At 44.4% G+C, this 26,668-nt stretch overlaps 1 protein-coding gene, 1 long non-coding RNA gene and 1 other non-coding gene across 4 annotated transcripts in view; 1 reads left to right on the top strand and 2 right to left on the bottom strand.

Annotated features, from left to right (window-relative positions):
- LOC146206999 (solute carrier organic anion transporter family member 4A1-like) overlaps window positions 1-26,668 on the top strand; it is a 356,838-nt gene that overhangs the window by 103,290 nt on the left and 226,880 nt on the right. The window contains exons 5-7 of the mRNA XM_084576032.1: window positions 199-298; window positions 17,808-17,929; window positions 17,983-18,129. Of these exons, the coding sequence (XP_084432158.1) occupies window positions 199-298; window positions 17,808-17,929; window positions 17,983-18,129 (369 nt within the window). The remainder of the gene's footprint in view (window positions 1-198; window positions 299-17,807; window positions 17,930-17,982; window positions 18,130-26,668) is intronic.
- On the bottom strand, window positions 4,421-4,493 carry TRNAP-CGG (transfer RNA proline (anticodon CGG)). Its single transcript has one exon. It is a non-coding gene; the product is annotated as a tRNA-Pro (tRNA).
- Window positions 8,425-14,769, bottom strand: LOC146207003 (uncharacterized). 2 transcript variants are annotated; one of them, XR_014703303.1, is made up of 4 exons: window positions 14,557-14,769; window positions 12,439-12,566; window positions 11,187-11,268; window positions 8,425-10,537 (listed from the first exon to the last, which is right to left on the bottom strand). It is a non-coding gene; the product is annotated as an uncharacterized LOC146207003 (long non-coding RNA). The 2 variants fall into 2 exon arrangements; XR_014703302.1 differs by having other exon boundaries at window positions 11,191-11,268.

Raw genomic sequence — 26,668 nt, 5'->3', positions numbered from 1 at the left:
AAGTATAGTAAGCATGGCTTGTTATGCATTCAAAAGGCTTACTCCTTACAGCAGTGCGCTCTCAAGTGTGTGGAAACATTTTTGTTCGCTACTCTCTTTCCATCCGGCTGGTGTGTGTGAGTGAAGGATAAAAAATACAGCGCGATGACATGATAGCTTATGGCAGCGAACAGCACTGGCTTCCTTTTTCTCCCGCAGGAATCTACTACACAGCAGCTATTATCGGGCCCGCAGTTGGCTTCATCGTGGGCGGCATGCTGCTCAGTGTTTACACTGACATCACTGTTGATCCAAACAGGTATATTTCACAGCAAACGCTAGCGGCTAGCAGCGGTGTTCAACGCTCTATATAAGCGTGGTCTAGCAGAAACCATGGAATGCACTCCACTTTTTTTTTTTTTTAGATGGCGTCGATTACGGCAAAACCGCGGGAATAGAGATGGTCTAGAGCAGACTCTCGCAAGCGCCCAGTGGCCACATTTACGCTCATCTTGAATGCCGCAACCAGCGCTCTGATACCGCATTATTTCCGTTCGGAAACTCTACTTCGCAAGACCACCAAGAAAGGGTTGGCTTACATCACCTTGAGTTTGGCATTGTGCCAACTTAGGACAGCAACACAAATAGCAAGGATTCAATAGCATAGTCTACCAATGCGCATACAGGGTCACACCAGGGTGACGTTTGACCTTTGAATATATTAGTGCCAGCTACTTGATCCAGCCGCTGGACGAGCATCTGATTTACGTCAGCCGCAACACCGGTCCTACATGCTTTCGCACGTGTCTGCTCGTTTCAAGTAACTTAAAATTCTACTTTTTTGCTGTGAATGGTGTCCGATTGTGTTACTTTCGGTCGCTGCGCTGGAGCCTCTGACTATCTTGTGGAGTTCCATAAAAGAGACTCAAGATGTCTTTAAAACTGAATGTTTATTTTTCTCTACACATGTACAAACACTGGTACAGTTGACACTACCATTGGGCGTTGTCTCGCACAAAACATATAGTTAATTGTGCAAGAAATAAAGAACATTTTGAAATTGCAACAGCGATGTGCACTGCAAGCAAACTAGATAGCACTGAGTAGCCACTAGGCAATCAGCAAAAAGTATAACTACGAGGAATCCCGTGTCCAATGACATCTAACACAAACCTTGTTTAAGTTAGCAATTACTCTAGCAGCACCTCTTGCAGAAGTAAGCTGTATCTCATCTTAAGCGTATATGTTTGCCAGGACTGCTACTTAATTTTGCCGGTTCATACTGAGCTTGCACATTTATCAGAAAAGGAAATAGTTGTATTGTTAAGCAACGTGATCAGATGCCTGACTTGTGATATCCGAAAACTCATTACTATCACAGTCTGTCAAACTACGTCTGGAAAGTTTATTTCATACCTGTCAACAATGTGCGATATGCGAAACTGCTTCCTGGTATGGCACCCTTGCGGCACAGCTTCTCGTATGGTTATGTTTTGGCGTACGTGTAGTACTAAAGATAGATAACAGAGGCGCGAATAAAGCGATGCTTTTAATGCGACAGCATTACTTCGCTATGTTCACAGAATTCTGTCCGCAGACCGCGTCCGCAACCCGCGGCCGCAGAACCCATCAGCAAAATCGTGTCCGCAGCAGTTGTGAGTAATTGAGAAGCGGTAGAGGTTAATGAGTGATGTCACTCAATCGAGGGTAACATAATGTTGCGTCTGAAAAATAATTTAGCCAAAAAGTTAATTAGGCAAATAATTACAGGCAAAAAACGTAAAAGCTGTCCGCAGCAGTTGTGAGTAATTGAGAAGTGGTAGAGGTTAATGAGTGGTGTTAATCGGTGGAGGGAGACGTAATGCTGTGTCCGAAAAGATAGGCCAGTAAGGTAATTAAGTAAATTATTAGAGGCGAAAAATGTAAAAGTAAAGGAGAAAATGGTCTCATTAGCCAATGGCTTGGCGCCACATTTGAATGTATGAAATACTAGAATAGTTAATTAAATCAGTCAGTTAAGGTGACATCAAGAATGTGACATCACGCAACCTGAAGTCGAGCCAATAAAGAGCATAGGAAAGGATAGTTAATTAGCCAGTCAATTAGGATGAGGTCAAGGATGGGACGACACGAAACATGTTTGAACAAGAAGGGAAATAATGTTACGTAGAGAATGAGACGTCACACAACCGGAAGTAGAGCCGAAAAAGAACATAAGAAGAAATTAGCGCGCAATTTGAAAGTACCAAAGACTGAAATGAGTAAACAAGTGAATTAAGCAACTAGAAGCAACCAGAAGCAACCAACAGCAGCATCCATGCTTTCGCATTACTCCAATGCAGATTCTGCAGTGCTGTTTAATTTTCTTGCGAAGGGAGCGTGACATGATTGAATGCGCACCGTTTCAAAGACGCCAGTTTGAGAATGTTCCCTTGCCGTTTCTGCAGATGAAGTTGTACAAGAGCCAAGCTCATTGCATACAAAAACAGATGAAAGCGTTCGCAAAAACATTACAGCAAGCATTAGCTTCCGCAGAACATAGCAGTTCACTTGCGACGCTTTGAGGCCTGCGTGTTGAAATTATTGTGAAACTGATGAAGAACTTCTGGGCAGGACGAGCAAATAATCTGTATTCGGGGCTCTGGACGCTTTCGTGTAGCGAAATTCAAGAAAAGGAAACCAGTATGTAAGATTGAAATGTCTTACAACTGCTTGAGACCAGCTACAGCGCTTATGTCACGGCTGAACGGACGATATTGTCTTCAGGAACACGAAAAGAGCTTCGCATGCCCACAGGGCCTAATTCAATATGGCTGCTCTAGCGGCGCTACTTCTCCAGGAGTTGTGCGGGTGGGCGGAGCTTCTGGTCTGCCTGAGAGAGATCGAACGTCACACACGCATCAGCAAGTAGTTAGGGACTGCCCGGGATTGAAAATCGAAAGTTCCCACTACGAAATTTAACACAGTCAAATAATGGTATGCGGAAACGTTTAAAACAGACAACCCCAATTCATATTGTGCACAGACGAGCGCAAAAAAGCAAAACGAAGACAACGGCGAACCGCTGCACGATCAGTTCCAAAAGGCCAAGAAGAAGATTGCCCGCGCGCAAAGAGGCTTCGCGTATAGCCGCGTCAAGTTTGTAATGTTACGCAGTGGTGATAACGCCGTTGGTAACAAATGAGGAGGCTTTAGCTTCACTTGAAATAACTTTTTATTGGGCTGACTCTCGCCCGCAAAAGAAGTAGGTAATCGGCGGCGGCGATAGCAACAATCGTGCTTGGCGGTCGTCGAACAAAGAATGCCCGTCGCATCCGTCAATGCTCAGTTTAAAGGCGAAAAGGGGAAAAAAGAACAAAGATTTGAATGGTTTGCGGCATTACTCCCCCCTTAAAAGTCATCGACAAGATGCTAAACTAAACACACTAAACTACACACACACAGGTAAACAAATCCAGACAATGAAATAACTTTAGCCCGCGTAATAAGGTGTGAGGCGCCCAACATAAAAGATTTCTGGGCTCGCCGTGCGCCATGGGGATGGGGGTCCTGTCGTCGGGGATGACTTCGTAGTCAAGTTGTTCTATGGGCCAAAGTACATTTTATGGTGCAAAGTATCGGCGTAGTAACTCTTCACACACTCCACGCCGGCGAATTGGCGTCCGTACTCATAGGTGTTGTTCTAGCTTGTTCTCTGCATGGCATCGTCGTAATTTGTATCTCCGAGTGTCACTGGGCTGCTGGTGCTAAATACGCAGCCGTGCGAGTCGTCGGGCTTCCTCTGCACGCTGAGGTAGACAGCGACGTCAAGATTACCTTCACTCACGCGCGAGAGCATCGCGTCAAGCGTTCGACACAAGCTTGAACGGGTCGCTCTGGTTGCCTCCTGGATTGCCGTGTTATACGCGAAGTTCACGTACGGCAAAATGGCATCCCAGGTGTTGTGTTCGGCGTCGACGTACTAGGCGAGCATGTCCGCTATCGTTTGCTTCAAACGTTCAGTGAGTCCGTTCGTCTGCGGGTGTTAGGCGGCAATCCTCCGATTGATTGTCTGGCTGTACTTCAAGATACTAATCTTGAGAGTGTTCACCAGCGCCACCCTCAACTAGCGTTGGACGTGGAACGTCCTGTGTTACCACCAGGTCACGTAGAACGTGATCAAGAGCGAGGGCAAAAGCTGTGCTAGAACCCTCTTACGCTATCTATGGCTTCAAAACTGCCAGAACCGAGACCCCCGTAAGCTACCAGCAGATAAATGAAGGGGAAATGAGGGTGCTCGTTATAATACATTAAGGAAAGAAGCCAATAGTCGGCGAGGCCAAGGAAAGCATTGGGGATTGTACTTTGTCTTTTTTAATTTTTACTCCGATAATCACATAAATTAGTAAAGTAATCTGTTTAGGGAAAGACAAATAAACAGAAAGTAGAAGGAAAAACAACGTGCCGATGGTGGGAACCGAACCCACGACCTCCGAATACCGCGTCCGGTGCTCTTCCAACTGAGCTACATCGGACGCTGTCCCACCTGCTACGTTCTTGGGTATTAATGTTGTCTGTATACTAACCTTGAGAGTGTTCACCAGCGCCACCCTCAACTATAGCGGTGGACGTGGAGCGTCCTGTGTTACCGCCAGCGTCGCGTAGAACGTGATCAAGAGTGAGGGCGAAAGCTGGGCTAGAACCCTCTTACACTACCTATGGCTTTAAGACTGCCAGAACCGAGACCCCCGTAAGCTACAAGCAGATAAATGAAGGGGAAATGAGGGTGCTCGTTATATTACATGAAGGAGAGAAGCCAACAGTCGCCGAGGCCAAGAAAAGCATTGGGGATGGTACTTAACGTAAACTGGAAACCCTGCGTTCGTTAGCCTACAAACGTAGTCATTAAACGTGGTTGTCATGCGGTGAAAGCACGACTTCATCTATACTGAACCCAGGTCGGACATTGCAATGCTATATCTGATAAGCTTTGCATCATCATCATCAGCCTGACTATAACCACTGCAGGGCGAAGGGCTCTCCCATATTTCTCCACTTCACCCGGTTCCGTGCTAGCTGCATCCACTTGACCCCTGCGAACGTCTTAACCTCATCCGCCCACCTAACGTTTTGCCACCCCCTGCTACGCTTTCCTTCCCTTGGAATCCGGTTTGTTACCTTAAGCGACCATCGGTTATCCTCTCTTCGCTCTACATGTCCTGCCCATGCCCATTTCTTCTTCTTAATTTCCACTCGAATGTCGGTAACTGGAGTTATTTCTCTGACCCACTCTGCACGCTTCCTATCTTTTAATGTTACCCCTACCATTTTTCTTTCGACAGCCCTCTTGGGGATCCTCAACTTAAGTAGAATTCTCTTGGTTAGCCTCCATGTTTCAGCCCCATAGGTGAGTACAGGTAAGATGCAACTGTTATATAATTTCCTCTTTGCGATACCGGTAAGCTGCTAGTCATGACCTGTGAGTGCTTGCCAAATGCGCTCCATCCCAATGTTATTCTTCTTGTTATTTCCTTTTCATGGTCCGGATCTGCGGGTACTACCTGTCTTAAGTAGACATATTCGCCTACTACTTCCAGTGCTTCGCTACCTAATGTAAACTGCTGTTCCTTCCCGAGGCTGTTGAACATTACCTTAGTCTTCTGCATATTGATTTTCAAGCCTACCTTTCTACTTTTCCTGTCTAGGTCACCAAGCATTATTTGCAGTTCATCCCCCGAGTTGCTTAGCAAGGCAATGTCATCAGCAAATTGCAGATTACTGAGGTATTCTCCATCTACCCTTATCCCTAACTGCTCCCATTCCAACTCTCTGAATACTTCCTCTAAGCAAGCTGTGAATAGTACTGGGGAGATTGTGTCTCCTTGTCTAACACGTTTCTTTATGGGAATTTTGTTACTTTTTTTATGCAGGACTATAGTTGCTGTGCAGCCTCTATATATAGACCGTTTTATCATGGGCGCTGCCATTTTGTGCATGTGGCGCTATCTAGCGGCCGAGTTGTGAACAACCGCCATGCTGGTATGTGGGGTCCCATCCGCGGAACAGGCGATGAGTAGTGCAAATCGGTATTTTGGAGCTTTCGCGTGCAATGTTTTGCTTTCTGAAAGTACCTAGCTGAAAGAAAAATAAATTTTCAGTAGCAGCAAAACTATTCGGTCAGAAATTACAAAATATTATGCTCCTGATCAGGTTGGCTGAAGGCTACACGCCTTATTACAATTACTGTGTACCTTAGATGTGGCACAGAGAGGCGGCGGCGCACCACTGGCCGCGAGGGCAGCTTTCGATCTACTTTTTATTCATAAATGATTTCTAGAAACGGCTTACCATAACAATTTGAGGAAAAAAAGCAAGCGAATGTAGCCGTTTCATGTCACGTTTAGGAGCAATGCTAATCGCGCTACATTTGTTGGGTCAACCGATCATTCATATACTCTTTACTGCTTGAGCGGCTACTGCGGAAGTTCCCACACCTCCACTGGGGTTCTGGTCTTAAGTATCCATTATCCATTTCGGATCCATTTAATCCACCCTGGCTACTTTTGTTGGGTGACAATCAGACAGGGTGTTCAAGCATCCACTACCAGGCAATCGGATTTCAGCATTGCCTACATGCCTCAACCACCTGTTTGCCGGTGTGTGCGGGGAGTGGCGATGACTTGTTAGTGGTGGGAGCTGCTATCTTGCAATTTCGCTGACTGGGCATTAGTTGCCTTTGTCTGACGCTGCCGTCATGCTGACATCCAAATACAAGATAAACTGGACAATTGATACCTATGAAATAGTGACCCTAAATTATGTTCCATAATTACCTCATCAAAAGTTGCTTTTGTCAACAATTATATAGTCCATTATTCGTCGCAAGGTTTGCTTACTGCAAGCAATCGCTGCTATTCCTATGATCATATTCCCCTTTATTATCGGCAGCAAAATCTTACGAGATGCGTGTTTTAAAAAAGAAATATTGTAACGCTGTTTCACTAAATAAGTTGACAACCAAGTTAATAGTATATCGTTGTCTTCAAGAGGGACAGGTTCTTTCATACTTGCATTAACCTCAGGTGACTGAATCGAAATAGTTCTGGATCCCAACTTATGTTCAAAATTTCGTTTCTGAATGTTTCTAGAGTCTTGGGATTTATTTCTCTCACAGTATAAGTCTCTGAACAGAGTTTTCTTCTCTTGAGAAAGTCCGTTGCTTTGTAAAACATATAAATAGGAAAATGATCACTTAGGCTTGTAACAATTCTCCCCGACTTTACACAGTCATGAACGTTATTTGTCACAAACAAGTCTAAAAGGCTTTCAGAGTGATTCGTGTAGGCACAGTTATAACGTTGCGACAAAAAAATGAGTCAAAAAGTAACTGAAGTTCACGAGCATGTACTGTGTTTTCTAATAAGTTAATGTTGCAGTCTCCACCTAAAATCAAGTGCATCGTATTTAGAGTTGCAAAATTCAGTAATCTTTCTAAGTAGTTGAAAAAACTGCTCAAGTGTCCATGAGGGGGGAGGTAAAGCACAACAAAAAGTTTTCTTTCACACTGTAGCGTTAAAGCTTCATAATTGTCATTAGTCTCGGAAAATGCTTCTTGCAAGGAGCACGAAAATTGTTCCGATACCAACTGTAGCACACCACCGCCACGTCGATTTGTCCTATTTAAATAAAAACTTCTGTATCCAGGCAAATTCAACACATCATCTTCACATGTGTACCACGTTTCAGCGATCATAATAAAATGAAAACTAAAACGAAATCCACTGAGGAACAGAACCAGTTCATCTGCTTTGTTTCGCGCGCTTTGGGCATTACAGTGCAGGACGGTGAGAGAGCTGCTGTCAAGAGGACAAGCAATATCTTTAGGTGCAGTCATAAAAACAACAAGAGTAAACCGAGATAAATTTATCTGCGCTTAAGGGGTGGGACCCGCATTGTCATGGTTTTCCAGATCAGCTTCACAGTCAATCCTTATTACACGAGACGAGATGTTTCTGTTTTACGCGCGTACACTTTGCCGTTCTTGATCCATGCAAAACGCCAGTTCATGTCACGTTTCCGTCCGATCGTCATGCCTAGCAGTTTTTTCAACTTCGGGCACAGATGCTCATTTATAAAAACCGGTTCTTTCTCAGAAAAGCCCAGTTCATCTGATTCAAAGCTCGTCTTTTTTGCTTTGCCAAGAACGGCATCGCGCTTGACACGATTTTTGAAAACTACCACAATGTTTGAGATAGGTACAGTTTTTTTCGGCTGTCCTTCATCACCTCCACTGGATTCTTTCCTGTCACTAGTAGTATTCCGTGTAGGGACCCGATGGCAGACTTGAACATCTTGCTCTGTTATGGGCTCTTTGACTACGTCGCCTAACTTGGCGAGGGCATCAATTAGGTTTTCATATTTTTTTTGGGGGGGGGGGGGGAATCACTTTTATTTCTATGTTGCTTCTCCTAGAATATTGGTCTTGCGCAGTGATTCGCAGCGCGTTTTCATTTGCTAATTTTTTCAGTTTTCGAAGTTCATCAGCCATTTTATTATTCGTTGCTCTTAGTGTCGCATTTTTTTTTTTTTCAAGTCAGCACACTCCTTTCGGAAATCTTCAACATCTTGGTTCATATGTTCTAAGCTGGTTTTCAGCTCACGGATTTCTTTGCACATCTCACGTTTGAAGTCAGCCAGTTCAGTTCCCATGGCAAAAGTTGTAAAGCTCAGTGCACAAAACACGAGTGCATGCAGTTGGCAGCAAAGGCAACGATAAAAACTATGACAGGAATCACAGCCAAAGTACAAAAGTTCCAACCTGTGAACAAGTCATAAAATAAGCGTCCGCTCCGTTCGTCGCCTTCGCTGCCAAGTGAACGCTGAGCCGCCGTCCTTTTCAAGGTTCAAGTGAAGCGGGTCACGTGGTTCCGCGCTGGGCTTGCTCACACCGGTCTGCGCAGCTGCCTCCGTTGATCACCTTGCAGCAGCTCGATTATCATGTGCTCGATTACGATGAAGGATGGCGGGAGTGCCTGTGAACAAGTCGAAAAATAAGCGTCCGCTCCGTTCGTCGCCTTCGCTGCCAGTCTTGCGAAGAAATGAAGTAAATAAAAGTATAAATGGTGTATGGGTAACTTGACCCATACGCATGTAAAATGCAAACCTGTTTACATTCTACAAGCTAGAGCATTGGTCAGACATCATCTGCATCCAAGCACCAGACCAGCTTTTAGCACCAATGTGCTTACTCTATATGCCTTAGCTGGCTGAACCTGAAGAATGTGCCCATAGAAATAACATTTCTTTGAATAACCAGCCAGAAACAATGTACTTTCTCACTTTCAACCCAAAATAAAGTTTAGGAAACAACAAGGCTGTGGCAACTTCCTAAGCTAGAGTCCATTTGTAAAACACAGTAACAAAACGGCATTTGTAGAACAGCAATTTCATTTATTGACACTTAACAAGTGTATCTCGCCTCTTATTGCCCATACGCCATCAAGAAAACTAGTATACTTGGCTTGCATTTACTCAAATTACAGTCCTCAGAACTAAGTAGTGCCCAGTACTTTAATATAAAGAAGAATGTATAAAAGTGCCACAAAAATTTGCACTTATGGACATTGAAATCGCAACCACATCAGGAAGTTTCTTTTACAATCTTGTTCATAAATTTCATCACAACTGTTCCTGGTGTATAAAATTAATCTTCAAGAAGAGCTGCTCTAGGACAACTAGCTCATTGAATGCTTAAGGTTAAAATCGCATTTTGAAGAGCCAATTTTCTCCTAGGAAACAATCTCCTTCTGCATTGCCTGTAGAGAATAGGCGCTGGTGCTCAACGAAGAGGTAGAAAAAGTGTTTCTTCAATGCGCTCGCTACAGTAGACTACATAAATGTGAGGAGGTTCTTTAACAACAAGCAATTAAAGGGTTGATTTTGTGGGATTAAACAGACACACGACCAGACCGGTCCAACTAGGAACATCTTTTTATACAAACACATTAGACTAGACTAAAAAGCAACATAACAAATAACAACCTTAACAGGCAAAACGAATATGAATATGAACTGATAACAGTCACCGAACGCTGGAAGAAGGAAGTTCATGTGGACGTTCCCGGTTGCGTGGGCTCGGAGTGTGCGGAACGCCCAGTGTCCACAAACGCTTGGTTCAGGTCAGCAGGTGGCTTGGCGGAGGGAGACGCTTAGCCGAGGTGAGAGGCCAAAGGTTGCCGTAATGGAGCAGACTCTAGATTTCCAAGTGCGTCAGTTAGCGCACCCAGCACGACGCTGAACGTCCGTGCTGACTAAGTGCTCCAGCAGCACAACAGGAGTTGGCCACTCCCAGGTCTGGTCATCTGGGTCATAGGACAGGCAGGACGCGATCCGCAGCTCCGTGGCCACTCCCAGGTCTGGTATCCCGTGTCGTAGGCCAGGCAGGACACGATCAGCCGCAGCTCCTTGACAACCCTTCTTTCTCCTACGTTTCACTTGCGTGGCACCTCCCCGCACGCGCCACATGTTGCGTCGTCGTTTCCTCGTGCCGTGAGTTGTAGACACCATGTGGCGCTAGCTCCTTACAGTAAAGCGGGGCGAGAGCTCAGTAAAAAGAAAGGTAAATTTATAATGTATAGGTGAATCAGTACTAAGCTGCTTTTACTTCGTTAAACGGAAAATATCCCTCTTGACAATATTTTTTTTTATTTTTATTTAAGAACATACTGCCAGCCTGAGTGTCAGGCTTTAGGCAGGAGCAGGCATACAATGCTTTGCAAAACATACAATTTACACAATGCATACATAGCGTCAATACACGGAGCCGTAACTACTCTTCATAAATACAAGTCAACGTTAGACCAGCAAGCGACGCCACGATGTGAATACAATACAACAAATGTGTCAATATATTGACACATTTAGGTCTAGTCTGATAACAAAAATATCAAAACCAGCTAGTAAAAAGACTTACCTGATACTATGCATGCAAACTGAATGCAGAATGACATCGTAATACATTTCTGGTCTCCAGGAAAGTTCTTACAGACTAAAGCACAGTAATCAGCTTTTTATGCGTGAATAACTGCCTGCTGTGAGATGCGAAGTATATAAAAACGTAACTGGTGCCATTTTCTCTCAACCTTGTAAACTTGAAGGTAAATTCCTCGGCTACAAATACATTCTTTGTACAGCACATATATCATGCGAGTCTAATTGGTAGGACTTACGCACTCTTGTATGAAAATGGCTTGGAGAGCTGTGGATTTTCCGGCGCTCAGCGCAGTTATCCTCATGACTGCGACACCCAGTCTGAAAAAAGATGCAAATATGCCACTTTCTGAGTGAAAGCAAAATGTGCCTTTTAAGAAAAGGCAATCAAGTCCAGCGAGTAAGACTGCACTCCCACCACACCAAGTTACTTATCATAAGAGCCCGACAATCCCAGTTTATTTTTGGAAACTACTGCTTAACGTGGTACGCTGATAAATTACATCTCTCTTTTTGGCGAAAAGGACATTTTGGGTCCTGGTTGAAACTAGGACTTACAGTTGATGCCAACATATCGTGTAAGAAATGTGGGAAATAATTTTTATGCTTTGAAAGAAATGTCCAGATAATTAAAGTAAATTCTCTACAAAAGCTCACATTTTTGCTGCATAAAATTCGCAGGAAATTTCAAGGGGATTTGATTATATAGAAAATTTCTCTCACTAAAATCAAACCAATAGTTTTTCTACACTTTTAAAAGCCCAATTAACATGTAAAAAATCTTTGAGGCAATGTTTAGTGCAACAAATATAATTGCAAAATTAAAAACACTTAAGCCCATATGTTGAAAGTGAAAGAAGCAAGGAATAAAAATTCTGTTCAAGTGGCTTCAAATATTTTTATACTAATTCTGTTCTGTACTTGTGTCCTGCTTTGTGCAGCTCCATCCGCGGGGCCTTTTCTAACAATTGCTGAATTGGTTCAGTATATGCAATTTTCTCTCTTTCCTTTCAAGACTAACTGTACTGTCACGTCATGACAAATGCAATCAGGCACATTTGAGCTTGCGACCTTTGTGAAGTCTTTTCTAAACTAAGGGAAAGAAAAAAATTCAAGCCTATTGGTCTTTGCAAGTGCATTAACGCATAGCGCTATTATGAAATGGCCGCGATTTTTAACATACGAACCTTTTTCTATGTCCTCGGTGATCAGTTATGCAATCATTTTTTTCATTAGTAGGATAGGTATAGAGTCCATTTCAATGTAGTATTTACAGAATAACCTAGTTTCTCCAGATAGTTTTGCCTTCATATTGTGTGATTATAAAAGCAATGAAATCGACATCTGTTTAAAAGTTACTCTGAAGACAACAACAAACAACAGACTTGATGAAATGTCATTCTTTGAGCAAAGAATTGTTTAAAAAAGTGCGCATTATGTGGTGTTACACACACTACAAAGGCATGCGGGTACTTGCTGTCAGTTACGCACCAGAGGCAGAGGATCAGATTAATGATTCGGGACTTGGGTGTCAGCAGGCTGTAATGCATTATTCGCCATGTCTGGAATTTCATCTCCTTCTGCCAGGTCAACACAATCTTGAAAATGGGCATCAGTATCTGCATAAAATTTTCCTATCAGATTATAAAAACACTACAAATGGCCAAAATATATTCAAGGGTGAGTTCAGACAAGAACTGCAATCGAGGTCCAATGATCATTTTTTGTTTGCAATAAAATATTTATGTGTGGTGGACAAAGGTCTCAACACAAAGAAATGGGCTTTAGTTTTGCAAGATACGGCGTAGTTTTCTCGGAAAGAAAATCGTATGTCACTACAGGTGGAAAACGCCGTTTTTGCGATTTCAAGAACTTACAGGTTTGAAGACCTGCTGCTAGCGTACTAACATTTTATCACCTATTTTTTTACCCATCAAATCTGTGTAACTTCTAATTTGTAGTTATTGAAAACATGATTTGTTATTGCAGTCGATCAAGCAAAAAATCGCAAACATTGCTCCAGAAGCAACTCGCTACACAAAAGTTCATTTTCAAATTTAAATACGGGTATGATGCGTGATTTTTCAGCATTGAGTCTCTCTTTATTATTCAGATAATTTCTAAATTTCAGGCTAAATTGGGAGCTCTAAACTGCTAGGTGTGTTGTCCACAATGCAGAAAATTCGACCAAGTTTCGTAAACAGTAATATTTTAAAAGGAGTAAATTTGATGCCAATTTAAAACAAATCATCGATATTTATGAAAATTCTCTCAAGGCTCCTCAGTACCTCAGAAATATTAAAGCCTGAAAAAGTGTTGCATTGTATTGTATAAAATTATAAAGATAAGTATAACACTGAGCGCTGATTTTGAAAATTGGTAATATTCAGCCCTACATTCTGGCACGACTTAACAAAGTGCTGCAACTGAAGCATTTTCTCTATATTATCCCGGCCTGGTTGTCTATTTCTAGAAACACTGAAAGGTCTAGACGTGTTTGTTCTTTCTCCAGATTATTTTGAAATCGGCCAAAATTCAAAATAAAAACCGGACATTGACTCGAATTAAAAACTGCCATATCATCTTCGATTTTTATCGAAGGCTCATAAAAGAATCGTAAGTACTTTATAAACATCAGGTACTAAAATGTATTGCAATATTTAAATTAAAATGTAAAAATAAATATAAAACTGAGCGCATGTTGTCATTCTATAAAAGTGCTTATGGCTTGCCCTTATGATGTTGGCGTCAAAAGTTCGCTTTATTTGCTGAATTTAGCTATTTTTTAACTTATGCAATATCCAAAGCCTTCTCAATGCTTGTAATGTGGTTTTCTGCTTGTTGAACGTGAACGTGTTACTGCGGTAGTGCCGAATGTTTAAGACAAACTTGCAGAGGTAAGCAAAGCGGCTTACAGCGTTAACCTCTGTGAGCTATTCGGAATTCAAGGCAAATAGGTCTAGAGCCATAGAATTAGTCAGTGGCCGCCTATTGCTAGTCGTAACCTAAACCAGAAACAAAAGCGGCAATTTTGTTTTTTCTGCATGTAGTCACCGCAGACAAGTAATCACAAAATGACACGGCGCACTCGCCGTAGAGATCAACGTGTCTGCTGCGCGGCACGCTGCCCGTGCGCCTCTATGAGCACGGTCGGCTATTCGAAGGCCCGAGGTAACTATAATGCGTTTCCCACGCATAACTCTCCGCTTAAAACACGCTATGGATTCCCTTCTAATTTCCTTTCTGTGACAGCTTCACGAGGGCGAGCAGTGCTTCTAGAAAAAAAAAAAAAAGCTCGATTGTTATCCGCAGTTGTGCGTCGTATCACCTTTATACGCTTTTACTGTCGCGTAATGCGTTCTTGAAAGCAATGTCGAATAAAGAAATTTTTCGGCAGGTCTAGAAGATACTTTGACAGCGCTCAAGTGTCGTTCGTACCCACAGCACTACCGGCCAACAAGCGCCATGACCAACTATCTTACTTGCGAGTGTTAGTGCCTAACTGAATGAAACATCCACAAAGCACAAATAAAATTTCCACAAATATAAGCCTACCTCATTTCAAGATTGGTATGTGATAACAAGAGGACGTAATATAGGTATGCTTACCTGAAATTTCACCGACGACGGTGACGACGGGTTGATGAGACCTCCACAGTGCATGATGCTGTTTTTGTGCCAAGCATGCTAGCAGCCTTGAGAGATAAACATCCTCTTTGCATTGACATAGAACGCAAAAACCAAGCAAACCAACGCACAAGCAATATTTCTAGCTGCGAATGGCCGGCGACAGACAAAGGAACTCGTTAGCCCAAGCGTCAGCAACGGCGCATCAGTTTGCAAAACGGAGGGATGACGGGAAGGATCGCGTGATCAGCGCTTCAGATAAACACCGCAGTGCTGTGGACATGTGTAAGGGAAAGCGGGAAAGGCGTCATGCGGCGCCCTCCTCTCCACCCAAGCAGAGGAGGCAGAGCTAGCCAACATGAGTGTGAGGAAAGGAGCGACAAAATAAAAATAAATGAATGGCCAGCGTTTGAGAGCGCGCAGTGCATTTCGTGGTGCTTTGAAAGCGTATCACTCGGATAGAATAACTTGGGGCCTTTGTGCACGGCGGCATAGGGTCACCGTCGTCTCTTGGATTACCGCACCGGTTCGGTTTCACGTCACCGTTCTCTGCTGTACACCTGAAGCCTTGCAGAAACCGCGAAATATACAAAAGTAAAAGGCAGTAGAGAAACGCAGAAACACGAGCGCGTGTTTTGCTGGCGCACGTATGCGCTTTGGCAGCTCGGACAGTATCGGCTATCAGCGAGCGCACGTTGTCGGCTTTAGCAAAGCTGTTCCGCCCCTGTTCTATCATGTTGCAGCTAGCTGTCGGATATATGAATCACTGTGAAAAGCGCTGCAGGTGGCCCTTTTTTTTTAACCCTCAACGATCGGCTGTTCAATCGCCTTGAACTTTTGACGCACCAGCTTGTGTCTTTCGAGCTTTCTTATGTGGTGCGAATTGAGGTGTTACTTTGTTAATAAGTTTAGTTGATATTTTCAAAAACCTTATACAGCGCTGTTCTGTCGTTTCTGTATTACGCACCTACTAGACCGACTCAGCTCTCCATTCCAGGCTTCGATACGATATGCTCTTAAGGCTGCAAGTAATCTGTTTAATGCTCGACAGATGCTGCAGACCCACTTTTCACTCTTGATTCAGGTCGGTTCTTGTACACTGAGCACAATATCAGCGTTGGCCCTGCACCGAAAATGTTGTATCCCAGCTCGTTGTTTTCATTTAGAGAAATTAATTGCTCGCCGGCTTCAATTTGCACAAATGGTGGAGATGAGGCTGGATAATAACTTTGATAGCGTATGTTCTTTTTTTTCTCGCAGATAAACTATTTTTTTAAATAGTTTGTACATCTTACAGCGTGATTCCATGAAGAGCCGTATAAAAGCAGTACTACATAAATATGGCCCTTTTTCCTTGCACATGCCAGGTTTTCACTTTTTCTTCGTGACCGTAGGTGTGGCGGTCAGATATTTTAGCCGGGGCGTCTCCTCAGGCATCTTCTCTCTTATTTCCACGTTTTATGCATTGGTTTGCTACATGTGAATAAAATAGTGATTGTTGAAAGACATTCCTTAGCGCCTGATTGTTTAGCTGAATTGAAATAAAATGTAAATTTAATCATCAAATACTATAACCTCTCTAAATGCAAAGCTCACAGTCAAAAAGATTATATCCATTCTTATATTGATGGAAGAATAACTGCAACTTACATGAATATATACATGACGAATATCGCGCTAGAAAGAAGAGAGTTAATAAAGTGGATGATTGTTGGCATAGCTTGTTCCATGTCATTATTGCGATAAAATGGTGCGTTCGGAATGCTCATTATGGCGAGCGATCTTGGAAAGCTTATGCTGTGAAGATAGTATTCCAGCATGTAATTTAGACAAATTAATCCTTGAGAGCTGCGCTTTGGGAAAACTGCACTTCACTGGCGGTTCCTTAACCGCGGTTCCGGGCTCGTTTATTTTTGTATAAGGTATATATAAGTACTGAAATGCAATCTGTACTCATTTCTGAGCAGGCTTTTAGCACCCTTTCAGCACCTTTGCTACAGCCGACATAAAATCAAGGGTGCTTAGAGCAAAAACACCCTTTTGAACCGAAATTAAGGCTGTATATATGAGAATTAGGGTGCTAGAAGGGTGCTCCAGTGGGTGTATTTTGCAGGAGCACCCTTTTAGCACCCATAAGGGTGTAAAATTTTTTACTGTTGATGGTGAAATTTCATATGACAATTATTCAAGAAATATCTGCGTAGCGTGAATTATAGGAAAGTTGTTATAAAATACGCCAGAAAGAAGTGCGCTGTTTTTTTTTACGCAATTAAAGATAATAAAAATGTACTTGGCGGGTTCAGAGTAATGGCATTTCATATAAACACTAGAGATACAAGTTTTCTAGTTCAATATTTACCTTATCGATCAGCTAATTTCTTCTGTGTCTGATATAGAAAAATAGTATCGCCGGCATAAAGCACATGATTATCATATAAGAATTTCGATAACAAATCAATAACAAAGAGCACAAATCAGAAGTGCTTTTCTTCATATAATAAATTATTTGCAATATTTTGGAGAGAAAATATTGGAGTATTTTAGCTGATGTCTATAGGTTTTGGCACGCGGTGCACCTTGGTGCCACTTCTCGGAGAGAAAACCAGTCATGCTTTGCTTCCTGGGACCATTTCCATAAAATTTCCTTCTGGTCATGCTTGCATGGAGTGGCAGTTGCCTCACAGTATTTTGTGCTCAGCCAATCTAGGGTAGCGTTTGAAGGAGGCATGGCGCAATCGAGGGATCTTGCATGTAATTGCAGGACTGGAGAGGCGGAGGAGAGCGCACGTGGGTGAAGGTAAACGCTGAATCAACAGCGCATCTTGCCATCTGAACGGGAAGCTACAAACAAGCGGCCCCCGTTGGTTGATTGCGAACATCCAAGTCTGTCGGCACTCAAATGAGGCATGGAAACCGTAAAGCACGAATGAAACCTGATAGCAAGCTATGGCAAGAGAGCGTTTTCGCATGCAAATATCCGCCCTTCGCGTTCCACCAGCGTGTGGAGCACCGCCGACGGAGAGCATATGAGTGGCGCCTCATGTTACTTGAACCCAAGTCTTAAAAATGTGGTGGCGAATAATACGGTGGCCGCTCCGTTTTAATATAAATGCGGTTGATATAATTCATTAATCTTTGGAGAATTCATGCAGCATCGTGTCAAATCGCCAAAAGCTTCATATAACAGCAGTCTCGTTTATTACCTTCGCTGGAACGACGCTCTCAATGCGCAGCCTCGGCCTGACACCTTCGAGCAACGTATGGATCGGCGCCTGGTGGATCGGCTTCATCCTCACTGGCTGCTCGGCGATTCTCATCAGCGCGCCCATTTCCGGGTTCCCTAAGACACTGCCTGGTCAGTTGCGAGCTGTGGCTGCCTGCCGCAGGCTCTGATCCGTGCGTGCGCAGGCACCGCCGAGGCGCGCATCGAGGCCGACACGCGTGCACTGGAAGCGGAGCGTGGTGCGCTCTGCGTGGCCGACATGCCCAAGGCTGTGTACTGGCTGCTCAAGAACAACACCTTTGTATTCATCAGCCTGGCCGCCACCGTGGAAAGTGAGTGAGACTGCAATGTCTGATTGCAGCTGTAAACCATTTTGTATGTAATCAGGAAGTGGCTGCTATTTCACGCGCATTCTCCGCCGCCTGTCTATAAAGAAAGAAATAAAGGATCAGCACTCTTGTTACGCTTCCAAGGGACATGAAAAATGCTGGGGACGGTAATAAAGTAATGATAATAATAACGATAATATTCTTCCCTTTGGAACAAAAAAGGACCCCCGCTAAAAAGCTGCTTCGAAGAGCAGCAGGGGGCGTACATGACGCCATTTGGCAGGAGGTATGTCGCGCTTAGATAAATGAATACGTAATGAAGGTCAGATAAAATAGATGAAAATATGACAGTAAGGAACGCCACTAGAAATTACCCTGTTTTCTTTGTAATATTATTCATAAAAACATTTCACAACTTTTCCCTTGAAAAAATTTTACATTTCACAGCATTTCACAAAAGGCAGGAAAGTAGGAAATATTTACCAACACTAAATGAGTATTGAATAATTATGATAGGAAACGTGGAGCGAAACATATGCCAGGTGTATCTGAAGCGCCGCTATGAGTGTTATGCCTTTATAGACAGAGACGATGAATGCAGATGCTCCGTTGTCGCACTTCGAAGGTACATTGCAAGCCCCTTAGCAAAGATGGCTGTTCGTGAAGCGCCGACCGAGCGTACTGTGAAATCAATGGTGGCTGTCGACGAATCATATAATAGTGGCTGCATGTCGCTAGTGATCGTTTATTACGAGTATTCAAAACGATTCAAAGTAAACCTTAGCCCGTGCACAAACGTCGAGTGACAGTTCCGCCCAAGTTGACAAACCTATGCAAGATGTACCGACGTGTTTATTTGTTTGTGATTGCTGCAAGCGTTCCTTAATAAAAAGAGGAATTTCACGGGCAGAGTGAAGCAGAATATTTCTCAGCATGTGCACGCACTCAGCTTCACAGTAGTGAGAATATAGCGAAAGCGATGCTTTTTATTTAAGTTGATAAAATCGCCGGAAAGTATATCTATATCACTGGTTTTTCAGCTGTGCTGCTAGTCGCATTCATTATAGTTTGCTTGCAATGATCGCGAACGCACGATGCTGTTCCTGTTACGTATTGATCACTGATACTAATCGTGTTTTGGTACGTGCTGTGCTTCAGAACATAAGTGGGTGCGACGTGACATTTCTGGAAATGGTGCGCGAGACGATTTTGTTGGATTCACTTAGAAGAGTCACCGCCGATTTGCCCCTTGATCCTTGTTTCGGTGCTGTTATCACTGTTTCATCTGATGTCTTGTCTGCCGGGTTTTCTTGGGATTGATCGTTGTGTTAGGCGTGCTGTAATTACAACGGTTCGCCGAAAGCATTGTTAACGATTTTGTTCTCGGTACAGCCGTGCGTTGGGGGCACATGCCCACGGCACGCTGTCGACCAAGCTTTAGTGCCGAAAAAACATATATGACATTCTTGTTCTGTTGAATCGAACATAACGGTAAAAATGGCTCAGGTCCGTAAGATTATAAAGAGTATGGAAACATATGGTGTAGTTTTACGATACACGCTCAAACAAAATGTTGACAAAATGTGAAATGAAATTTCACGTTATCTGTTATCCACGCAGTTTCCCAAATAGCGTGGTACAAGGATGGAAGTTCTGTGCAATATTTACATGGCGGGCTTAAGATATTCACAATAGAATGGAGAAAAAAAAAAGCCAAGCTCACAAAGTGAGCTGTAATAGAATGAATAGAATCTCCAAACAGGTTCTCTCGAGAACAAACCACTGGCACCAAAGTGTACAGGGGGCCATGTATTAAAACATGGCGCACAACTGAGGGTGTGAATTATGAACAGGATAAGTAAACATTGAAATGAAACTTGATGGTATAAGAGCGATGTTTTCATCATGTATGTTTGAGCTACATGAAAAAACACTGAATGATGCATGGTACTGAATTGTAGCGAGAAGGGGCTCACCGCTCGAGGAATGAAGACGTTAGTTATTTTCAAATTGAGAAGCTGTGACCAGAATGTTATTTACTAGTAAAGAAGTAATTACTCATTTACGTCCACCCAAGCGCAGCCACATACGGCTACAAAGGAAAGCTATACAGCTTTCTTAGAAACTTGGTAGTTAAAGAAAAATTCGTCCGGGGGTCGAACCCGCGGCCACCGCCTTTCCGGGGCAGTCGCTCTACCAACTGAGCTAACCAGGCCGGTCAGCAGCCCAGATGGTAGGGCGAGTTTGTAAACGTATAGCTGCGCTTGGGTGGATGAGTAACTACCGCCTCATTACAAATCCACCACAGGGATTCCTCCAAATATTTGACCAATGTAATTTAGTATGTGAGACGGAGCTGGTGTACGCAGTGGGATTCGGGTCTTCCGCTGTTGCCGCTGTCACAAAAGTTCGGCCGCCACCCTCTCCCCTGTTGTTCTCCTCTTTCCCTTTCTCAAGTCTCGGGCGGCGCAGAGGCGTGCGCACGACTTGTCGCTGTCGCTCGGCCGGAGCTCCTCCCTAGCGTTTCAATGCCTTTTATCATTGGCGCCTTTTGGCGCAAACACGACAATCCGAGCGGGGCCGAGTGAGAGACCCCTCTGAAACATCGCGAGGTGCGTACCCCTACTGTTCTTGTCTGACGGCCTTTGTCCGCGCAGACCAGTGTGTACTCGAGCTCGCGCGCTGCGGGCCGTACCTGAGAGCGCAGCTCGAGCCATTCGATCGGGGTCCAATGCTTCGCGACAGACGTACCTTGCTTTGGTTGCCCACTCTCTCTCTAAGATACCTTTTGGTCACCGCAAGAGAGAGAGAGAGAGATCCCAACACGGTACTGCGTGCTCGCGGTGCGCATTCCTCGTCACTTCGTGCGCGCAGCGGAGCCTTGCTCCTGCGCGCACCCGGGATGCGGTGACAGTGTTTGTGTGTATCGCTGGAGGACGATGATCAATAAGAGTAGCTGGTGGTTTAACTTTGGTTATCCCAGGAGGGAAGCGAAAGATTCATGTACATGGCTACGCACACTGCCAAGCTTGAATTAAAGACATTGTGCGTTTCTCCAAACGTTAAGCCCGTTCTTCAAATCATCGTAAATAAATGTTTTCTCCTCCTCCTCAGTCTCTTCGGCATGTCGCCTTTTCAGGGCCTCATTCTGACGTGCCTTCGCGTTCCGACGCGCTACTGTAGCAGGGTGTTCGTCCTCCTTCATCTAGCACAGTGTTGTAATGTACGCAGGAGCCCGGGGTCTCCTATTTATACACGTATCGCCACTCTAGTACCCTCTATTTCCACGTCACACTGACGTCACCTCACGCGACATTTACCTTGACACTGGTCATGGGCCACTTGGTGGCCTACATGACTATGTCCCATTGTCCCATGGCGACCGCTAGGCTTAACACAGAAGTTTGACCTCTAAATTTCCCTCAAGATGAAAACCGTGCTTACCCGACGGCACCTCACGTGACCTTGATCTTGACAGTAATCACGGACCACTTGGTAGCTTACGTGACTATGCAACAGTCACATGGTGACCACCCGTTCACGTGACTTTGACATTGACAGTGGTCACGGGCCACTAGGTGGCTTACGTGGCTATGTCCCAATGTAACATGGCGACCACCAGGCTTAACACAGAAGTTTGACCTCTAAATTTCCCTCAAGATGAAAACCGTGCTTACCCGACGGCACCTCACATGACCTTGATCTTGACAGTAATCACGGACCACTTGGTAGCTTACGTGACTATGCAACAGTCACATGGTGACCACCCGTTCACGTGACTTTGACATTGACAGTGGTCACGGGCCACTAGGTGGCTTACGTGGCTATGTCCCAATGTAACATGGCAACCACCAGGCTTAACACAGAAGTTTGACCTCTAAACCTCCCTCAAGGTAGAAACCGTATATTCGCGATAGCATGAACTACCGACGTAGAGAAGCTTTTGCTTCAAAACGAGCTTCTTGTAAACTTTAAGGTTTGTGTCGTTGCAGTTGATCGCTCTCCTTCCTGCGGATGTTGAGAGTGCGCTGCGCTGTTTCAGTGTGCGCGTGGTGAACGCGCGGTGGTTGCTGCTCCGCGCGGTGGTTGCTGGCCTATTGCAGGTAGAAACCACAACTCTGACTGAGTTTGATAAATCATATACTGCTGTATTCGAATGAATTTCACAATTTCCTAGTACCTGGTCGTACTACAATTATTCACCTGCGATAAAATGAAAAACCAAAGGGATCGTGAATGATGTCTTCCGCTGCAGCCGGTAAGACAAGACATCTTTGTTGAGGATACATAAAGGCCACAGGATGAAGTGTCTTGAGCTGTTCAACCATCGGGGAATATGTGGGTGTAATGCATATATTCCTTGACTTAGTAGGTGAGAGCGGCTTGCAGAAGTGCTGCCTGTGGCATGCGGCTCTTCGCATCCACGCCAGGAACAGACATATTCACCTTTAGAGACGATAGTGTCCATGGAGGAAAGGTGAGTGGTAGTATTTTACGTGGCTGAATAATAGTAGGGAGGGGCAGAAACTGTACAGTTTGACCAAAGCCAGAGTTGCAGTGAGTTCGGTGGACACGGTGCAAGAAATGCTTCTTCAATTGGAGGAGATGTCGGAGATGGGTGCGCATGGTTTCTTGGGCGGCAATCACATCTAACGGGAGATATCCTGCTTCTGCAAGTATTCCTCATGCAGAGGATTCCTTTGGGAGTCCAAGACATATCCGAAAACAGTTATTCCGTGGGGCTTCAAGAATGTACTTGCTTGTTGGAGCTAATCTTTGAAGCACCGGTAAATAGTAGCGTAACACTCCTTCAACGTAGGCCATTTCAAGCAGAACCATCAACCGGCAGTTGCTGCCCCCTCGTGTTCCCGCCATGAATCTGAAAACCTGTGATGCTGCAGTGATTCTCTCGTGGAGTTTTTTAAATCTGAGGTTACCAAGAGAGGTTACTGTCAATTATAACACCTAGGAATCGGTGTGATCGTAAATAGGACAGTGACCGTCCATTTCGAAGGAGCGGGTATAGAGTCATTCTTTTCCTTGTAAATCCACAGAAACACACTTTTCTTGTGAGAGGCGAAGACCCCGGGGAGCCAGGTACATTAAGGTGTGCAGTAACACTCTCTGAATTCGTTGCTACGTTGTATAATGCGAACGTGATACACTCCAGATGCAGATCCTCGTGGACGGTTTCTTGTTATACGTATAAGGGCAATATTGAACAGGAGAGGGCTGAGCACAGCTCCCTGAGGTACGCCCCTTTTCACAGCGTGAAAGAGAGGTGGACCATGTGGAGTGCTTATAAAAATTAGCCGCTCTTGCAAATAGTGTCCAATCCATTTGTAAAGCTTTACTCCGAGGCCAAATTTGGCCAAGGTTGCGACAATTGTAGGATGAAATACAGTCAAAAATTGATGTCAAGGAAAACGGCTGTCGGGATGTACCGAGCGTGAAGGTATTCTTCAAGTGATGAGACAAGGGTAATAACATTATCAGTGCAGACCTACCCTGGCGAAACCCGTTCATTTCATGAGGATATTCATTTCAGCTCTCGAGGAACCAGGTGACACGTTTGGAGATCATTCGCTCCGTAAGCTTACCTACGCAGCTCAGTAGGGCGATTGGTCGAAAGGATGCATAACTTGACGGCTGTTCAGAAGGTTTCAAAACGGGCGCAGGTTTCGCCAACTTCTATTTCGTGGGGACCTCACCAGACATCCAGGAAAAATTACAGTATTCCAGGAGTCGAAGGCGGGAGTTGTGAGGTAGCTTTGTGATTGCATCATAGGTCACCTCATCATGACTCGGAGAAGTCCGTCTGTTTAATACCGCGATAGCTGTGGATAACTCTTCAATAGTGAAATGTAGGTCTATCGCTGACACGGCCGCTTGGGGGATGCCTGTCAGACCATCTGTGGAGTGTGCGGAAGTCCCTGACCCCGCAGACAGTAGTCTGCAGTATTGTTCTGAAACTTCTTTATTGGATTTTCGTTCATGCAGAGACAGTGCTGTGAAAGGGTGAAGTTGTTGGAGAGGCGTGCGTATACCGCGAACTATCCACCAAATTTGGCTACTGGTTGGCGTACATCTAGCGTAGAACAAAAGTCACGCCATTTTTGCGGCTAAGCTTATCCAGGTAGCGTCGAATTTGACGTTGTGTGAGTGGGCAGGCACGAAGGTCTTCAATGCTTTTTTGTACGCAAAGCTTTCCTTTCAGCTCGCCTGCGAATAGCACCCAGCCTTTGAAATGTGTCATCATTTGAGGGTAAGCTATCGCTTTTAGCTGTGATTCGCGTGCTTACTCTCAGGTAATAAGCCATTGTCGATATTAGTTCCTCATTTCGGGTTGCGGCAGTTATTCATCTGCTTGCAGCGTCTTTGTATATATCCCAGTTTGTAGATTTAATAAGAAATTTCTTTGGCGCCATCTGCGCACTGATAGCAGATATGAGGACTGGGTAATGGTCACTTCCACGTGTTTCCGGATCGGTGCGCCAGCCAAAGTTGTGGGCAGCTGAACTTGTCACAAAGGTCACATCAATGCTGCTGGCAGTCGTCAGGCCTCGAAGGTAGGTTATGCGGCCGTAATTTAGGGGTTAAATTGGATGTTTTGCAAGGAGTTCCGCAAGCTTAGCACCTCGGGCACATGTGTGTGAACTTCTCCAAATTTGATTGTGAGCGTTGAAGGCTCTGCAAACAATATGTGGAGTGGGCGTTTTTATTATCAAATTTTCAAGCCTCGAAGCATCGAATGGCCTGCCTGGATCAAGATATACTCAAATAAGAGTGTACTCTTGTCTACAAATTACTACCACGGCGCAAACACATTCGTTGTCAATGTGAGGCGGAACTTCAACCAAGGAGGCCAGGATATCCTTGCGAAAGCCTATGCTGACATCTGTGCCGCATGGAGTGCGGCTGTTGGTGGTGTTAAGTGTCGGAGTGCATACGGCGCAGAGCGCCTAGGAGGTCGCTTGACGTGGTTCCGCCGGTGGCCAGAGACAGGTCATCATAATCATCAGCAGCCTGACTATACCCACTGAAGGGCGAAGGCCTCTCCCATATTTCTCCAATTACCCGGTTCTGTGCTAGCTGCATCCACTTGAACCTTCCAACTTCTTAAACTCTTCCGCCCAACTACCTTTCTGCCGCCCCCTGCTACGCTTTCCTTCCCTTGGAATCCAGTTTGTTACCCTCAGCGACCATCGGTTATCCTCTCTTCGCACTACATGTCCTGCCCATGCCCATTTCTTCTTCTTAATTTCCACTAGAATGTCGGTAACTTGAGTTATTTCTCTAACCAACTCTGCACGCTTCCTATCTCTTAATGTCACCCCTACCAATTTTCGTTCCATAGCCCTCTGAGTTGTCCTCAACTTAAGTAGAACCCTCTTGGTTAGCCTCCACATTTCAGCCCCATAGGTGAGTACAGGTAAGATGCAACTGTTGTATACTTTCCTCTTGAGCGATACCGGTAAGCTGCTATAATCTGCGAGTGCTTACCAATTGTGCTCCATCCCAATCTTATTCTTCTTGTTATTTTCTTTTCATGGTCCGAATTTGCGGTTACTACCGGTCCTAAGTAGACATATTCGCCTACTACTTCCAGCGCTTCGCTACCTAACGTAAACTGCTGTTCCTTCCCGAGGCTGTTGAACATTACCTTAGTCTTCTGCATATTGATTTTTAAGCCTACCTTTCTACGTTTCCTGTCTAGGTCATCAATCATTATTTGCAGGTAATCCGCTGAGTTACTTAGCAAGGCAATGCCATCGTCAAATCGCAGAATACTGAGGTATTCTCCATCTGCCCTTATCCCTAACTGCTCCCATTGCAAGTCTCTGAATACTTCCTCTAAGCAAGCTCTGAATAGTATTGGGGAGATCGTGTCTCCTTGCCTAACACCTTTCTTTATGGGAATTTGGTTACTTTCTTTATGCAGAAATGTGGCTTCTGTGCAGCCACTATATATATTTTCCAGCACTTCCACGTACGGCTCGTCTCCCTGATTTCGCAATGCCTGTATCACCGCCAAGGTTTCCACTGAATCAAATGCTTTTTGTAATCAATGAATGCTATTTATAAGGGCTGGTTATATTCCCAGCATTTTTCTATCACCTGGTTGACGGTATGGATATGATCGATAGCAGAGTACCTGCTATCGATCACCTGCTTGATCCTTTGCTTGATTGCAGTGTAGCTTGGCCTGATTCTATTAGCGATTACCTTAATAAATACCTTATACGCAACAGACAGTAAGCTTATTGGCCTGTAATATTTAAGGTCATTAGAGTCCTCTTTCTTATGTTTGCAAAGTTTGCATTCTTCCATGGTTGCGGTACCGTCGATGACACCAGGCACTGCGTATGCAGGGTGGCCAGTTTTTCTAGCATGATATCCCCCCCCCCCCCGTCCTTTAACAAATCTGTAGTTATCTGATCCTCTCCAGCTGATTTCCCCTTTTTTATAGTTTCTAATGCCTTCTTGACCTCGTCTTTTGTCACTGGTGGAACGTCTGACTGTTTTTTCCTACCGCAAATCT

Source organism: Amblyomma maculatum, chromosome 1 (genome assembly GCF_055883805.1).
Source record: "Amblyomma maculatum isolate TAMU_Amacu chromosome 1, ASM5588380v1, whole genome shotgun sequence".
Classification (NCBI taxonomy): domain Eukaryota; kingdom Metazoa; phylum Arthropoda; class Arachnida; order Ixodida; family Ixodidae; genus Amblyomma; species Amblyomma maculatum.
The sequence above is the reverse complement of the archived record's forward strand: the minus strand, read 5'-3'. Positions and strand labels throughout refer to the sequence as shown.